The following is an 18,981-nucleotide window of genomic DNA, read 5'->3' as shown; positions in this document are numbered from 1 at the left end:
TTTTGTATTTAAGTAATTGTACAAAGGGCTTTCAACAAGTCAGTTTATTAAAAGAGGTCTATTTTAAAAGTTGTGCAATATCCAACCCTGTGAGTATACCTTAATTAAATCAGTCTCATTAAAAAAAAGAATAGGAAATTAGGTTATAAGTGGAATAAGCTGAGAGTTAACATTTTTACCTATGTTGAGGGAAGGAAATTAGCTTTGAACAGCATATTTATAGGTGGGGCAGGCCTTGGGGGCAGGGAAAGCGATACACCATTGGTCTTTAAAAACTGTCAGGTTAGCTGGGCGCCTGTGGCTCTTGCCTGTAATCCTAGCTACTGGAAGCCAGCCCAGGCTGGAAAGTTCATGAGACTCTTATCTCCAATAAACTGAAAAAAAAAAAAGCCGGAAGTGGTGCTGTGGCTCAAGTGCTAGAGTGCTATCCTTGAACAAAAGAAGCTGAAGGACAGTTCCCCAGGCCCTGAGGACACACACACACACACACACACACACACACACACACACACACACACACACACACACACACACACACACACACACACACACACACACACACACACACACACTCCTAAAACCTGTCACACACACACACACCCCTAAAATCTGTCACACACACACACACCCCTAAAACCTGTCAGGTTAACTTTCGTTTTCCCATATTTGAAGTAGCCAGGGGTACAATGTTAGCATGATGATAAATGGCAACTTAGTCATTTTAGTATGAGTAGGCACTATTCAGTTGAAGATCAAATTTTTATATCTTTATTTGGGTCTTGTCAACTGATACCTTGCTGTGGTGATGGTTGTAATGATGGTCGTGCTTGCAAGGATCTCATTTCTCATTCTGTTTTCAAGAGATGATCTCTGTTTTATTTCTATTTTCCATAACAGTTTGAAAAGCTATAATAGCCACTTGTCTGGTTTCTGAACTTGTGTGTGTGTGTGTGTGTGTGTGTGTGTGTGTGTGTGTGTGTGTGTGTGTGTGTGTGCGCGCACACGCTGGTCCTAGGGCTTGTATTCAGGGCTAGGGTGCTGTCCCCTAAGCTTTTTTTTTTTTGGGTCCAGTTGTGCGGCCTGAACTCTGGGCCTGGGCTCTGTCCCTCAGCTCTTCAGCTCAAGGCTAGCGCTCTACCACTTGAGCCACAGTGCCACTTCCAGCTTTTTTTTTCTTTTTGCTTATGTGGTGCTGAGGAATCGAACCCAGGGCCTCGAGCATGCAAGGCAAGCACTCTACCACTGAGCCACCTTCCCAGCCCCTCCCCTAAGCTTTTTTGCTCAAGGCTAATGTTCTACTTCTAGCTTTTTTGGTAGTTAATTGCGGCTATAAATCTCAGAGACTTTCATACCTGGGCTGGCTTCAAACCACAAACCTCAGACCTCAGCCTCCTGAGTAGCTAGGATTATATGTATGAGCTACCAGCACTTGGCTTACTTTTTCTTTTTTTTAATTTTCAAGCTTGTTTTAAAGCAAGTTCATTTTTTCCATCCAAACATTCTTGCCAGCACTTATTCAACTGGATTGTTCTGCCCACTTTTGTACTATATCAGACATTTCATAAGGAGATTTTTTCATTTTTTGTTTGCTTACTTGTTTCTTTCACACAAGGTCTTACTATGTAGCCCAAGCTGGCCTCAAATATGTGATCTTTCTGCTTCAGCCTCCCCAGTGTTGCAATTATAAGGATGTACACTGTGCCTGACTTAGAAATATTTTTAGAAGTACCTGGAGATAATTATGTAAACCCTGCAATTTTTATAAACATAAATGAGAAAAATAAGCTGTAAGATATTCAAATTTTCAATAACAGAATAAGCTTTTAGTCAGCAGATTTATTCAGCATTTCTTTGTAATGCACAATGTTAGTCTTCAAAGCATTTAGTTAAAAAAAAAAGCACAAAGCCCCAAAAAACAAAGTAATTTAGTTCTCACTGGTGAGCATTTGCCTAATGTGCAAAATGTCCTAAATTCAACATCCAGCATCACAAAAAAATGATTCAATCTGGAAGGATTTGCAATAAAAATAAGTCATTTTTTATAAAAATGATTAGCCATGTTAGGACGTAAAATTAGTTCAGAGAAAGATTATTTCAGATGTTGGAATATAACATAGAAGAGTTGAACATAACAGTTGTTTCCCTCTTTTGTATTTATGGTAAGCAAGCAAATGTAATTTTTATTTTAGTGTATTATATATTATATATATTTATGTATATATGTATGTGTGTATATATGTATTGCTACTCCTGGGGCTTAAAGTAAGGGTGGTGCTGTTCCTGAGTTTCCTTTGTCCAAAGGTAGTGCTCTAACACTTGAGCCAACAGCTCTACTTCTGTCCATTTTTTTTGTAGTTTTTTTGGAGATAAAAGTCTTATGTACAGGGCTGGGAAGGAAGCCGGAAGTGGCTCTGTAGCTCAAGTGGTAGAGCGCTAGCCTTGAGCTGAAGAGCTGAGGGACAGCGCCCAGGCCCAGAGTTCAGGCCCCATGACCGGACCCCCCCCCAAAAAAAAAGTCTTATGGACTGTGCTGCCCTGGCTGGGTTTGAACCTCAATCCTAGATCTCAGCCTCCTGAGTAGCTAGCTTAATCTTGTGGTTAATTGTTGCTATTTTGTTAACACATTGCCAGAAACTTGCTTATATATGAATGCTGCATAAGATAGGTCCTATAAATTCTAATTCAGCAAAATTCTTTCTCCTGCCTGTCATGGTGGTATATGCCTATAATCCCAGCATTCAGAAGGTTGAGTCAGGAGGATTGTGAGGTTTACATCAGTCAGGACTACATAGTAACACCCTGTTTCATAAAATCACCACCACAAATAATATATTAATCTTGGGAATAATTTTCCAAAAATGAAAATATTTTTTATTGGTAGATCTTCCTCTTTCTTCCTTGAATAAAGCTGACATTAAGTAAAGCCAGCTTTTGTTCATGTTAAAGAATCATCATAGCTACAGTACTTAACTGGTTATTTATAAAATGAATTTGTTGTACCATAGTAGCTTGAACCATTTACTTACCTCGGGTGCATCTACATTTATAACTAGGCCCAAAACCATTTTGACATATTTGGAACTTTCAGTTTCCATCTCCTTCTCACCAGACTGTAAGGCAGGTACTGAATGCGTTTGCTAGAGTATTCCTGATACATTTAAAAATAACTGTTTGCATAACAAAATACTTTTGCCTGTTGTAGAAAAATCAGAAAATGCAGGAAATTAGGAAAACCAATCATCCAGAGATAGCCATCAGCATTTTGCTCTATCACTCCCACCTTTTTTTCAAAAAATATATGTAATACACAAAATTTAGGAGCTTAGTCTACATAGTTTTGTATCCTATCCTATTTTTCCACTTAACATTATAAATAAAAACTTGTTCTATGCCATTAAATTTTCTTAACAGCCTGGCATGGTTATACATGCCTATAACAGCACTAAGGAGGCTGAGGCAGAAAGATTCCAAAGGAAGATCCTCTTATCAAAAAAAAGCAGAGTATTTTTTTTCTTTGACAAGAGTGGCTATAGAATACTGTTTCATATGACCATACTATAATGAAATATATTTTTTTTTGGGTCCGGTCATGGGACCCGAACTCTGGGCCTGGGCACTGTCCCTCAGCTTTTCAGCTCAAGGCTAGCGCTCTACCACTTGAGCCACGGCGCCAATTCTGGCTTTTTTTCTTTTTGCTTATGTGGTGCTGGGGAATCGAACCCAGGGCCTCAGGCATGCAAGGCAAGCGCTCTACCACTGAGCCACCATCCCAGCCCCATGAAATATTTTTCTACTGTTTTCCATGTGTTATTTTACATTCTAGGCTTCTCTAAACCTGCAATAAATGTAAATCAGTTGTTTGAGCCTCATTATAGTGTGTGTGTGTGTGTGCGCGCGTGTGTGTGTGTGTGTGCGTGTGTGTGTGTGTGTGTGTGTGTGTGTGTGTGTGTGTGTGTGTGTGTGTTTGCCTGTCCTGGGGACTGTTCTCAGGGCCTAGGCACTGTCCCTGAACTATTTTTTTTGTCAGTTGTGGGTCTTGAATTCAGGGTCTGGGCACTCTCTCTGAGCTTTTTGCTCAAGGCTAGTGCTCTACCACTTTGAGCTACAGCACCATTTCTGGTTTTTAGTGGTTAATTGGAGGTAAGAGTCTCACAGGATGCAGGGTACCAGAATCAAAAACAGTGACTACCCTGGATAAACTAAAGGGAAAAAAGAAAAAATAAATAATAAGAAAGAACTTGATACAGTATATTGACGATAACAAGGTTAACCACAAATGGGGAAGGGAAGGGGCATAACAAAATGGTGAAACAAGGACAAAGAGTGAACCAATACAACAGTGATACCCAAAAGACACTATGTTGGAAATGAACTTTACAAATTTGGGTGGTGGGGAGTAGTGAGGGGTGGAAGGATAGTGCGAGGAAAATGAATGAGTGGGTACCAATGTTCAACAAGAAATATACTCATTACCTTACTTATGTAACTGTAACTCCTCTGTACAGCACCTTTACAACAAAATTAAATTAAAAAAGAGTCTCACAGGGACTTTTCTGCCCAGGCTGGCTTCAAACCTCGATTCTCAGATCTCACCCTACTGAGTAGCTAGGATTACAGGTTGAGCAATGGGCACCCAGCTTCCCTGAGCTTCTTTGTGCTCAAGGCTAGCACTCTACCACTTTAGACACATCTCTACTTCCAGGTTTTTTGGTAGTTAATTGGCAATAATTAGGCACAGCCTGGTTATATATTTTTTTTTCTTTCTTTTTTTTTGGTCCATTGTGGGTCTTGAACTCTGGGCTGGGCACTGTCCCTCAGCTCTTCAGCTCAAGGCTAGCTCTTTACCACTTGAGCCACCGCGCCACTTCTGGTTTTCTGGTGGTTAATTGGAGATAAGGGTCTCATGGACTTTCCTGCCTGGCCTGGCTTTGAACCATGATCCTCTGATATCAGCCTCCTGAGTAGCTAAGATTTCAGGCGTGAGCTACTGGCGCCCGGTAGGGCTTATATTTAGACTACATTTATTATGGAAGTAAAATTACTGGACCAGAGGATATGAACTTTGAAAAAGCTCTCTGATTCAAAAAAAAAAAAAAAAAAAGCAAGTTTCCAGGATTGGTGATTCATGCCTGTAATCCTTAGCTACTCAGGAGGCTGAGATCTGAGAATTGTGGTACAAGCTAGCCCAGGCAGTCCATGAGACTTATGTCCAATTATTCAGCAAAAAGCCAGAATTGGAGCTGTGGTTTAAGCAGTAGAGTGCCAGCCTTGAGTGCAAAAGCTAAGGGACAGTGAAAAAATATGTATGTACATAAGTACACACATATGCTAATTGCTTTCCAGTGTGTACCAGTTTCTAATAGTATCTGAGAGTGCCTATCTCACTGAACCTATCGATCCAATCCTATTTTAGATAAAGTTTCATTAACAAAATTGTTAATGAAATAGGTAATGCCCCACAGCTGAAAAAACAAAAAGGTAATCTGGGAGAAGTGTTCAAGCCTATAATCCTAGCTACTTTTTTACTCAGGGCCTGGGCGATGTTCCTGAGCCTCTTTGTGCTCAAGGCTAGCACTCTACCACTTGAGCCACAGCACCACTTTGGGTTTTTTGAACCATGATCCTCAGATCCCAGACCCTTGAGTAGCTAGGTTTACAGGTGTGAACCACCTGCACCCAGCTAATCCCAGCTACTTGAGAGTCAGAGATTAGCGGATCACAGTCCAGGCCTAAAAGTCCAGAAAACTCCATCCAGTTCTGTCCCCAACCCCGAAAATACCCTAGGTTGCAAAACAGTATTTTCTATTACATAGAAAAATATTTTCATGGGTCTAGGGTAGAAAACTTGCTTGGCACTGGCACATTTGAGGTCTTGGGTTCCATCCTTAGTACTACAAAATAGAAAAAAAGAATACAAAAAAGAGAAAAATGCTTTCATATAATCATTGCAACACTTCAAGGTGTCTGCTTGGGAATATGAATGATTTTAATTTTTTCTTTGTGCTCTTTTGTGTTTTGCAAAATTTTTACAGTAAGTACATTTCCTAAGACTAAATGTGACTGAAGTAAAACTATACAAGTTCATAATTGAGCTACAGGCTAATTGCTCTACTTCCTCTAGAAGTTACAAGCCATCTGAAAGCTCCCTATGCTTGATAATTTGGCACAATGTTTCTCTTTTACAGCAATACTTTGAATTTTTTATATTTATTTGAGGAAGCAGGATATTTCTCAATGATTAATAATGGGTCCTGGCCCTCTTGTTTTCTGGGAAATACCTGTATTGAGAGTATTTTTTTTGTGTGATGGGTCTCAGACTTAACCTCAGGCCTGTCTCTGAACTTTTTTGCTCAAGGCTAGCACTCTACCACTTGAGCCACAGCTTCACTTCAGGCTTTATTTTTGTCTTTTCTTTGTTGGTAGTGGGAGTCTATCCCAGGACATTGCACTTGCTAGACAAGTGATTTGCCACTGAGCTATGTCATAGCCCTCAGGAGTTTGTTGTTTGTTTGTTTGTTGTCAGTCCTGGAGCTTGACTCTGGGTCTGGGCGCTGTCCCTCAGGTCTTCAGCTGAAGGCTAGCACTCTACCACTTGAGCCACAGTAACACTTCTGTTTTTCTGATGGTTTTATGGGAGACAAGAGTCTCACAGACTTTCCTGCTAGGGCTGTCTTTGAACCACAATCCTCAGATCTCGGCCTCCTTTGTAGCTAGGATTACAGGCGTGAGCCACCGGTATCTGGCCAAGGATTTTTTGATAGTTATTTGGAGAGAAGATTCTCACTGACTTTTTTGTCTCAACTGGCTTTAAACATTGATCCTCTCTCAGCCTCTTGAGAAGCTAAGATTATAGGCTAGCGCCACTGGCATCTGTTCTATTTATTTGTTTTTGATGTATGTGTATTTGTTAATGATAGCTGGCATGAGTTAGACTGCTTTGCTTAAAGTAAGAAATTTTAACTAGTCTGTTGGTATACCAAGGCAATTTATGTTAGCCTGTTGGTACACTAAAATTAGATGGGTAAGTGTTGAGGGTTTTGGTTTGGTTAGTTTTTGTTTTGGTTTGTGTTGTCTTTGAGATAGCATCTCACTGTTTAGCCCACACCAGGCTGCTCTGTGTTTATAAAATTACATAGAAAATTTAGTCTCTTGACTACTGGGATTATAGGCATGCACTAGAGTTTAGAAGAGGTATCTAGCAACCAGGAAACACACAAACAATTTTTTTTTTGCTAGTCATGGGGCTTGAACTCTGGGCCTGGGTGCTGTCCCTTAGCTCTTCAGCTCAAGGCTAACACTCTACCACTTGAGCCACAGCACCACTTCTGGCTTTTGTCTGCTTATGTGATGCTGAGGAATCGAACCCAGGGCCTCATGCATGCAAGGCAAGCACTCTAACACTGAGCCACCTTCCCAGCCCCCAAATGAACAATTTTTAAGTTTTACTTTACTATGCATTCATTCTGGTATGACATGTATAGCTTCAGAGATAGGTACAATGTGCTGTTTGAAGCAAAACCATTAACAATTATTGTTACGAACTTTTTTTAAAAGAATTTTTTTCTAAATATAGAACATTAGTTCATCAGTAGGAATTGTCTGATAAATTCAGATGGTAAAGTTTATTAAAAGCTGCTGAAAAAAATCTGTTCTTTTATCTGTTTTCCTAAATTCATAATGTTAAGAGTTAAGTAACATTAAATTGAAATAGATGAGCATATTTTCTCAGTATAATCAACTGGAAATCACAAAATATTCTCAGAGCTCGAGACATTTAAAAACTAGTTAATTCTTTTATCCTCCTTACTTCTTTCACTTTGAATTGATTTTTCTCAGCTTCTCTTATAGTGTATGAAGGTTTTCCCTAAAGATTCTCATTGATTTTTTTTTCTTGTGCTGATCCTGGGGCTTTAATTCAGGGTCTGGGCACTGTCCCTTAATATTTTTGCTCAAGACTAGTATTCTGCCACTTGGCCACAGTTTTAATTCTGTTGGGTCATTGGAGATAAGCGTCTCATGGTCTTTCTTGCCCAGGCTGGCTTCAATTTGCCATCTTCAGATCTCAAGACTCCTGAGTAGCTAGGACTATAGTTATGAGCCACCAACACCTGGAAATTGTAAGAAAACAAATCACTTAGCCGGGCATTGGTGGCTCATGCCTATAGTTCTAGCTATTTCAGGAGGTTAAGATCTGAAAACTATGGTTCAAAGCCAGCCCAGTCAGTCGTGTTTTTGTTTTTGTTTTGTCAGTCCTGGGGCTTGAACTCAGGGCCTGGGCACTGTCCCTGACCTTCTTTTGCTCAAGGCTAGCACTCTACCACTTGATTCACAGGGCCACTTCTAGCTCTTTTTGTTTATATGGTACTGGGGAATTGAACCCAAGGTTTCATGCATGCTAAGCAAGCACTCTACCACTAGGCCATATTCCCAGACCCAAGCCCTGGCAGTCTTTGAGACTCTTATCTCTCCAATTAACCACCAAAAAAGCCAGAAGTAGAGTTGTGGTTCAAGTGTTAAAGTGCTAGCCTTGAGCAAAAGAGCTCAGGGGCAGCATCCAGGCCCTGAGTTCAAGCCTCGGGACCTATACGTCTGCATGCACATGTGGGTGCGCATGTGTGTGTGTGTGTGTGTGCGCGCACATACACACACACACTTTTTTTGGGGGGGGGGGATCTGGTCATGGGGCCTGAACTTTGGGCCTGGGCGCTGTCCCTCAGCTCTTCAGCTCAAGGCTAGCGCTCTACCACTTGAGCCACAGTGCCACTTCCGGCTTTTTTCTTTCTGCTTATGTAGTGCTGAGGAATTGAACCCAAGGCCTCATGCATGCAAGGCAAGCGCTCTACCACTGAGCCACCTTCCCAGCCCCCCCCACACTTATGTGAGGTATATTCCCCAGTTACACATATCCATGTAGATCTGGATTGCAAAAAAAGTGAAGGTTTTGTCTCTTTTATAATGTTAGCTCACATGTCTGATTTGCTGTATTTCAAACTTTCTCTTAGCCATAATAACAGACAAAAGAAAAATAGAAATATTATTTATAATGTTCCATTTATTTTGTCACTGTATAACCTGGTCATAAAAATTTTTACCCAAATATTTATTGAAATAATTCCTGGGAGAGAAAGCAAGAAAAATAACTGGTAATTACAAAGTTTTTCAATAATCAGTTTGTTGTTTTTTTTCTGGACAAATTGATAGATATGCCTCTAAACTTGTTAATCACAGCCTTAGAAAACCCACAAACTAACATCATTTTGTCATTTTTCTGTAGATGTGTTCTTTGTGCCACTGTCCTGGAGCGACAATTGGTTGTGATGTGAAAACTTGTCATAGGACGTACCACTACCACTGCGCATTGCATGACAAAGCTCAGATCCGAGAGAAACCTTCACAAGGAATTTACATGTAATTATTGAACATGTCTTTACAACATTTGAGCAATCATTACTTTTACAAGTTTCAAAGCATTCCATGGTCGCATCATAAAGGGGGTTTTGGATAAGGAATTTAATGCTCACAGAAAGGCTATAGGGAGGTCCATGATAAGCTTTTTTTTTTTTTTAAAGTACTCCCTTGTAAATGGGATAAAGTGTAATACTCATTTGTTACTTTGAAAATTGAATTTATTTACATATTGATAATTTCTGTCTTCATTTTTTAAGGGTTTATTGTCGAAAACACAAGAAAACCGCACATAACTCTGAAGGTACGTCATTCAGCCACTCCCCACTTTCAAAAAGGAATTTAAATAAAATGAGTAATAATTCTATGTGAATTTTTACCTTAAGATCTCAATATCAAATATATTTAGAAGAATTAGGAAAAGTCTTGGTATAAACTAAGGTCTGTAGTAAAGATCTAAATTTTGAAAGAAGAATAATCCCCAAGATCTTAATAAATTATATAGTTGAAAATTTATTTCACTTTCGAAAGAAATGACGCTAGGGACCACATCTTTCTGTGAGGGTGATAATTTGAATCCTTGATTCCAAAAATATTACAGACAGTATGAACTTAGGAATACTAGTGGATTTTGTGATCATCCAACTTTCTTTGAAATTTTTAGTCACATTTTAGTACCCTTATCTATTGGTTTTGTGGGGGGGGGGTGTCCCAATTCTGGAATTTGAACTTAAGATCACTCAGTTTCACTTAGTATTTTCATACGTCCACCTCAGGCTTTTTTCTGGTTAATTAGGTAAGAGTCTCATGGAATTTTCTGCCTAGACTGGCTTTGAAATGAGATACTTAGACCTCAGACTCTTGAGTAGCTAGGATTACAGGCATGAGCCACTGATGCCCAGCTCAATAATTAGAACTTTTGAGGTGATAAAGTACACTGAAAAATCTTCATAGTTTTCTTTTCCTTTGTTTGCGGGGGGGGGGGGGGGGGTAGTCCTGGGGCTTGGACTCAGGGCCTGGGTGCTGTCCCTGAGCTTCTTTTTCTCAATTGGAGTTTAGTTAATTGGAGATAAGCGTCTCATGTACTTTTCTGTCCTGGCTGGCTTTGAACTCGGATCCTTAGATCTCAGCCTCTGAGTAGCTAGGATATAAGCGTGAGCCACCGGCATCTGGCTACAAAACATTCTTTTTTTAATTTTTTTTTATTGTGAAAATACTGTACAGAGGGGTTACAATTACATGGGCAAGATAATGAGTGCATTTCTTATCAAGCATTGTAGCCTCCTCCTTTGTTTCCCCTTCCCATCCCTTCCCAGCCTCCCCCCCCCCAATCATTCTTAAGATAATATAGTGGCCACATATGTTAGTAACTAAGGATCAAGACTTGTGAACTGGGGCTGGGAATGTGGGTTAGTGGTAGAGTGCTTGCCTAGCATGCATGAAGCCCTGGGTTCAAATGTACCACATGAACAGAAAAAGCCAGAAGTGGCACTGTGGCTCTAGTGGTAAAGTACTAGCCTTGAGCAAAAGAAGCTCAAGGAGAGTTGCTCAGGCCCTGATTTTAAATCCCAGGACTGGCAAAGAAAGAAAGACTCGAGGTGTATTATTAACATACTGAAATAAGATATTTGAAATGTTTAAGGGTGATTAGTACATATTGATATAGCTGGCTCCCATTTTATCTTTTATATTTCTGATGATGATAGTACCATCTAGTGGCAGACAAAAGTCATTGCAGACTATATAAAGTATACAGAGTCATTTTGATAACATTTTTGCTTTGTGAAACATAATAGGCCTGTTTACATGCTTTTCGAGACAAATTTGAATGTAATTGGTGGTATTGCTACAACTTTAACTTTGAGATTCAAATTAATTTGAGTTTAGAGTTCAGCACATTCTTGTATTTCTGCTTTATTTTTCAAAGTAATAGGTTTCATTCTGAAATTGTCATACATGTGTACAATGACTTGCATATATTGTATCATGGTTCTCTTCTCCCTACATTGTCACCAAATGTTTCTCCTTCAGTTTATATTTGTGTAGAGTGTTGGGGCCTCTTGTTTCGTTGGTATAGAATGTTTTTTATGTCATATTCTAAAATTTGAAGTATTAAGTTTATATGTTAAAAGAAAATCAGGAGCTGGGTGCCAGTGGCTCATGCCTGTAATCCTAGCTACTCAGGAGGCTGAGATCTGAGGATCGAGGTTCAAAGCCAGCCCAGGCAGGAAAGTCCATGAGACTCTTATCTCCAGTAAACCACTACAAAACCGGAAGTGGTACTGTGGCTCAAGCAGTAGAGTACTCACCTTGAGCTGAAGGGCACGAGGACAGCGCCCAAGCCCAGAGTTCAAGCCCCACAACCGACCGAAAGAAAGAAAGAAAGAAAGAAAGAGAGAGAGAGAGAGAGAGAGAGAGAGAGAGAGAGAGAGAGAGAGAGAGAGAGAGAGAGAAAGAAAGAAAGAAAGAAAGAAAGAAAGAAAGAAAGAAAGAAAGAAAGAAAGAAAATCAGGACCAGGCACAGGAGGCTCAGGATTATCTCCAATTAACCACTCAAAAAACCAGTAGTGGTGCTGTGGCTCAAAGTGGTAGAGCAAAAAGAGTTCAGGGACATTGCCCAGCCCTGAGTTCAAGCCCTATGACTGACAAAGCAAAAAAAAGTATATGGATTTTTGTTGGTGGTGGTGGTATTCATGGAGCTTGAACTCTGGGCCTGGGCGCTATCCCGCAGCTTTTCAGCTCACCGCTAGCGCTCTACCACTGGAGCCACAGCTCCACTTCCAGTTTTCTGAGTGGTTTATTGGAGATAAGAATCTCTTGGAGTTTCCTGCCCAGGCTGGCTTTGAACTCCGATCCTCAGATCTCAGCCTCCTGAGTACCTAGGATTACAGGTGTGAGCCACCGATGCCTGGCTATCAGAATTTATATTTATTGGATTTTGCCTTTTATCATATTGACCTTGCTTAAACTTATATTGAGTACTTTGTCAGAAACAACTTGCAATTGTTCTGATGGAAAACGTGTTCCCTTTATGATCATGATTTGTGATGGTGGTTATAGAATTGAATTCCAGGGACTGTCTTTGAGCATTGTACTTCATTAGTTTCTAGAGCAAAGAAAATAATGCCTGCAGTAATTTCACAATCGCTTACCATCTGTGCCCTAACACTTCTTTACTTAATATATACGATAAGTGCTCTATAATTCAGTCCAGTCTGTCATGTTAGCCTTATATAATGTGAACTATTTTGAAGTATTAAAAGAATCATTGTATTATGCTGGTACTGTTTGTTCACACCTATAATCCTAGCTACTCAGAAGGCTGAGATCTGAGGATCACAGTTTGAAGCCACTCAGGCTGGAAAGACCTTGACACGGTTATCTCCAATTAATCACCAAAAAAGCTGAACGTAGAGATATATATAGCTCTAGTGTTAGAGCCATAGCCTTGAGTTGATAGAGCTCAGGGACAACATTCAGGCCCTGAGTTCAAGCCCTGAGACTGGCAAGAAAGAAAGTTCCCTTTGCTCCACCTACTCACCCCTTCTGGCCCCAATCCCCAGAAACCACTGACATGTTTTGCTGTCTTCGTGCAGTTGTCTTTTCCAGAATAGTTGGAATTATACGGTGCGTAGCTTTTCCATATTGAGTAATTGTTTGGGTTTTGTGTGCGTGTGTGTGCGTGTGCTTGTGCGTGTGTGCACACACAAACACATCTGACAGTACTGGGGCCTGAACTTGGGGCCTTGAGCTCTCACTTGGCTTTTTCACTCATGGATAGTACTCTACCAGTCCTTTTTTGCAAGTTAATTTGAGATGAGTCTTGCAGAATTTTCTTCCAGGCTAGATACAAACCAACATCCTCAGATTTCAGCCTCTTCAGTAGCTAGGTTTGTAGATATGAGCCACCAGTGCCTAGCTCTTAAGTGCTTTTATTAAATGGAAATTTAGAAAAATTTAGTGTGATGTTAAAGTCTTAAGTTTAGCCTGATCTGAATACTATATAGTATATGCATATACAGTAATTTCACAATGTATACCATAAATGTGTTCAATTCCTATGTGTTAATTGAAAGTAAAAAAAAAAACAAAAAACGGAGAGTTGAGAATATGTCTTAGTGGTAGAGTGCTTGCCTAGCATGCATCAAGCCCTGGGTTTGATTCCTCAGTACCAGATATACAGAAAAAGCCAGAAGTAGCACTGTGGCCCAGGTGGTAGAGTGCTAGCCTTGAGCAAAAGAAGCTCAGGAACAGTGCCCAGGCCCTGAGTTCAAGCTCCAGGACTGGCAACAAAAACAAGTAAAAAGTGTTGCTAAGTTCTGTGGTACATAGCTGTAATTCCAGCATGGACGAGGTGAAGGCAGGAGGATCATGAATTTAAGCCAGTCTGGGCTACATAGCAAGACCCTACCTCCAAACAACAACAACAAACAAACAGAAATAGATGTATGTGTATACATGTGTTTATTTATTTATAAACCTTTAAGCTTAGTAGTGTTAAATGGGCTTATTGGCTGTACAGGTTAAGAATATGGGCTATGAAATCAGATCTTAATTTGAATCTCAGCTCTATTTCATCTGATTTATGTCATCTAAGGCTCCCAGATAATAACCTTAGATATTACATCTGTGAAGTGGCGATTAAAGAAAATATGGCTGGAGTGAGACACCAGTGGCTTATGCCTGTAATCCTAGCTAGTAAGGAGGCTGAGATCTAAGGATTGTGGTTCAAAGCTAGCCTGGGCAGGAAAGTCTGTGAGACTCTCATCTCCAATAAACTACTCAGAAAAAGCCAGAAGTGGTGCTGTGGCTTAAGTGGTAGAGTTCTAGCTTTGAGCAAAAGAATCTCATGGATAATGCCTGGCCCCTGAATTCAAGCCTCAGAACCTGCACACATCCCCATAACCAGGGTGTGGGGACTTTAGATTATTGCAAAGATTAAATAATACTTGAGTAGCTCTTAGTAATATTCCTGGCATTATAGTAAGTGTTCAATCAACATGATATTGCATACCATTGTTATTCTTTTTTTTTTAATTATTTTATTTATTTATTTTTTTTTTGGGTACGGTCGTGGGCCTGAACTCTGGGCCCGTGCATTGTCCCTCAGCTCTTCAGCTCAAGGCTAGCGTTCTACCACTTGAGCCACAGTGCCACCTCTGGCTTTTTTCTTTTTTGCTTATGTGGTGCTGAGGAATCGAACCAAGGGCCTCTGGCATGCAAGGCAAGTGCTCTACCACTGAGCCACCTTCCCAGCCCCCATTGTTATTCTTTTAAAATTCTACCTTCCTTCTTTTTTGGCCAGTTCTGGGGCCTGAACTCAGGGCCTGGGCACTGTCCCTGAGCTTCTTTTTGTTCAAGGCTACCACTCTACCACTTGAGCCACAGCACCACTTCCAGCCTTTTCTGTTTATATAGTACTGAGGAATTGAACCTGGGCTTTCATGCATGCTAGGCAAGCACTCTACCACTGAGCCACATTCCCAGCTCCTCTACCTTCTTTTTATTACTCATCTTTTCATGTGTTCTTCCTTGGAAGACAATGTAATTCAAGTTATATTTCTCAAAATACAATTGAAACATTTTGGTAACATTCATATTTGTTTCATATAGAACTGATTTCATACTCTATTTTGGCAGGATTTGAACTCAAGACCTTAGGCTTGCTAGACAGGCCCTGTATCATTAAGCCCTACCTCCAGCCACCTTTTACTGGTTGTTCTTTTTTTTTGGCAACTGGGATTTGAACTCAGGCCTTTGCACTTGCTTGGGAACCACTGTATCACTTGAGCTGCTCTTCTAGCCAATTATTGTTGAAATAAGTTTTTACTTCCTTCCTGGACTGAAATCCTCTCTCTCTCTCTCTCTCTCTCTCTCTCTCTCTCTATCTATCTATCTATCTATCTATCTATCTAATCTATATTTTTGCTTCCTGCGATAATGGGTATGACCAGTGTGTTCTTTCTCTTTTTTTTTTTTTTTTGGTCGGTTGTGGGGCCTGAACTCTGGGCCTGGGCGCTGTCCCTCAGCTCTTCAGCTCAAGGCGAGCGCTCTACCACTTGAGCCACAGAGCTACTTCCAGCTTTTTCTGCTTGTGTGGTGCTGAGGAATTGAACCCAGGGCTTCATGCATGCAAGGCAAGCACTCTACCACTGAGCCACCTTCCCAGCCCCCAGAGTGTTCTTTCATACCCAGTTTTTCAATCAGGTCAGCCTAAAACTACAATCCTCCCATATACCTGGGATGACAAGCATATATGACACCACTAAGCTCAGCTATTGGTTGTGAAGCTCTCTGGAGTGTTTGCCCATGGTGCCCTTAAATCATGATCTTCCCCAAGTCTCAGCTTGCCTAGTAGCTAGGATTACAGGCATGAGCCACCACTATGTGGCTTAAAAAAACTTTTAAAATTCACCAGATTTATTGACCATCTATGTATACAATACTATTTGGATACTCTATATGCTCATCTTTAATTTAGAGTGCTTGATAAAGTTTCATTATAAGAAAATTCAAATGTACACAACGAAGAACAACATAATGAGTCCCCATGTACCCATCAGCCAGACAGCAATCTTTTGCTCATAGCCAATCTTATTTCATCATCCCCCATCTGAATTATTTTGAAGTGCATATTTCTCAGACATATTTTAGCACACTTAATTAAGAATAATGAATTTTGGATGCCTGCCACACATTTGCATATGTAGATGTCTAATGCATATGCATAAAATACATCCTTTACTTGATACTTTTCCTGAAGAATCAGATAGCTGAATTCACTAGCCACAAAGAACATACAGAACAAGTGCACATGATTGTTGCATGACAGAGGGCAGGTCAAATAATTGCTTCTTTTCCTTTGGCATCCATTATAAAAATGCACAGTTGATGCTTGCCCCAGCTTTTAAAGCCTTACCTCTTTTGTTCTAATTCCAGCAAACATATATTGAGTACCTGCTTGGTGTGGGCACCTGTGAGAATTTATAAAAGAATCCTATTTGGCAAGAGGTTACATTCTACCTGTTACATGATGAGTAATAACAAACAAATGAATAGAACTCTATAGTCTACAAATCCTTTTTCCAAAGTCATTTGTGGTGTGTGTGTGTGTGTGTGTGTGTGTGTGTGTGTGTGTGTGTGTGTGTGTGTGTGTGTGTGAGTAATAACAAACAAATGAATAGAACTCTATAGTCTACAAATCCTTTTTCCAAAGTCATTTGTGGTGTGTGTGTGTGTGTGTGTGTGTGTGTGTGTGTGTGTGTGTGTGTGTGTGTGTGTGTGTGTGTGTGTGTGTGTGTGTGTGTGTGTGTGTGTGTGTGTGTGTGTGTGTGTGCGCGTGCGTGCGCGCGTGCACACACATGCGTGCTGCTCCTGGGGTTCAAACTCAGGACCTGGGCTCTGTTTCTTAGCTTTCTTGTTCAAGTCTGGTCTTCTACCAATTAAGCTGCAGTTCCACTTCTGGCTTTTTGGTGGTTAATTGGAAATAAGAGTCTCATAGTCTTTCCTTCCCTGGCTGGCTTCAAACCAGGATCTTAGCATCCTGAGTAGCTAGGATTTTGGCAGGAGGCACCGGTGCCCCAGTGTTTGTGTTTTTTGTTTAATTCATTTTGATTTGGTTTTATTGAGAAAGATTCTCGCTGTGTTGCCCAGGATGACATTTGAACTCCCTGTGTAGCTTAGGCTGGCCTCAAAGTTGTGATCTTCCTGTCTCGCTGCCTCTTAAGTACTCTCATTACAGGTATAAGCTGTCATACCTGCCTCCCCAGCCATTGGTTAAAGCAGACTTACAAGGAAGGAATTGCTTTCAGTTCCATTTGATAGATGAGGAAATTTTGTTTTTTGTCCAGTTAAATGGCAGTTACATGTTTTATCTTGGTGGTCCTTTCTGTTTTACACTGTTAATGTTGTGACACCTTCTGAGGAGGGCAGAAAAAGAGAGTATGCCAGGACAATGAAAGCAGAGGGGAACATTGGTTAAGAAGTTATTTAAGGGGCTGGGAAGGTGGCTCAGCGGTAGAGTGCTTGCCTTGCATGCATGAGGCCCTGGGTTCGATTCCTCAGCACCACATAAACATAAAAGGACAGAAGTAGCACTATGGCTCAACTGGTAGAGCATTATCCTTTAGCTGAAGAACTCAGTGACAGTGCCCAGGCCCAGAGTTCAAGCCCCATAACAGACAAAAAAAATAGTCATTTAAGGAACAGAAACGACTTTGTAGTACTTGGAGGTGAGTTAGTGGCTCTTCTTGCCCCATTGTGACCAAATCAGAGACAAAGTGAAACTGAAAAAAACATCTGAGAGGTTTTTCCTTTTTTTTTTTTTTTTTTGCCAGTCCTGGAGCTTGAACTCAAGGGCCGGATACTGTCCCTGAGTTTCTTTTACTCAAGGCTAGTGCTTTACCACTTGAGCCACAGCTTCATTTCTGGTGTTTTTAGTAATTTATTAGAGATGAGAATCTTGTGAACTTTCCTGCCCGGGCTGGCTTTGAGCAGTGATCTTCAGATCTTAGCCTCCAGAGTCTCTAGGATTGCAGGCGTGAGCCACCAGTGCCTGGTGAGTGTTGTGTTTTTAAAAGACCAGGAATGGGACCTTGTTTTGTCCCCTACTTATATTTTTAGAAATTGCAACTGTACTGAAACAGTAAAGACCACCAGTAAAACCTACATTCACCTTAAGTAGGCTTTTCTTCCACTCTCACCGTTGTATCTCAATTTCCAAATTCCTTTACTGAAAGCGAACATTGCTATCAATTTCTTATGTATAGGTCCAGAGCAGTTCAGTGTAAATGTAAACATATGTATAACTGTATTCTCTAACTTCCAAGGGCATATGCAATTCTGTGACAGTGAGTATTCCCATTTTAAAAGCATACTTGTAGTTACTCATTGATAAAAATTTGCCCTACTCTGTAGCTTCCTGTCCTTGGCCCAAATTACTTAATTTTCCTGAATTTCCTTATCTTTAAAATAGGGCTGGGGATTGGGAAGATGATTAATACCACTTTATGAGGTTGTTCTGAGAGTCAGATAAGTCTCAAATACTGCATAAAAACTGCATAGCAGTGGCTGGGAAGGTGGCTCAGTGGTACAGTGCTTGCCTTGCATGCATGAGGCCCTGGGTTCGATTCCTTAGCACACCACATAAGCAGAAAAGGCTGGAAGTGGCTCTGTGGCTCAGGTGGTAGAGCACTAACCTTCAGCTGAAGAGCTCAGGGACAGCGTCCAGCCCCAGCGCCAGGCACCATGACTGACAAAAAACAAAACATCAACAAAAACTGCATAGCAATCTGGTATAGTAAACCCCAAAAGCTCAAATGTTGGCTCTTCCTGTATTTCTAAAACACACCTGTTGTATGCACGCGTGTATGTGCGTGTGCGCGCGCGTGCACACACACAGACATTTAAACAGGAAAGCTGTTAAAATAACGTATTAGTTAGCAAAGCTAAATGGAGAAAGTTCATTACAACATTTGTAACATTAAAAACAATGAGAAAAACTTACATTTGTATTAAAGGGCCTAGTTAGATGTAGTGGATTAGGATGAACTCTCACACAGAAGAAAGTATTTGTAA

General features: G+C 40.6%; 1 protein-coding gene across 3 annotated transcripts in view; it reads left to right on the top strand.

Moving 5' to 3' along the window:
- Window positions 1–18,981, top strand: part of Phf6 (PHD finger protein 6) — a 64,188-nt gene that overhangs the window by 23,583 nt on the left and 21,624 nt on the right. For all 3 annotated transcript variants that reach the window (XM_070039706.1, XM_070039708.1, XM_070039707.1), the window contains exons 4-5: window positions 9,275–9,408; window positions 9,666–9,709. In XM_070039706.1, the coding sequence (XP_069895807.1) occupies window positions 9,275–9,408; window positions 9,666–9,709 (178 nt within the window). The remainder of the gene's footprint in view (window positions 1–9,274; window positions 9,409–9,665; window positions 9,710–18,981) is intronic.

The sequence above is a fragment of the Dipodomys merriami genome, unplaced genomic scaffold (assembly GCF_024711535.1).
Source record: "Dipodomys merriami isolate MVZ:Mamm:240054 unplaced genomic scaffold, mDipMer1.0.p SCAF_3, whole genome shotgun sequence".
Taxonomy (NCBI): Eukaryota; Metazoa; Chordata; class Mammalia; order Rodentia; family Heteromyidae; genus Dipodomys; species Dipodomys merriami.
This window is presented reverse-complemented; position numbering and strand designations above follow the sequence as displayed.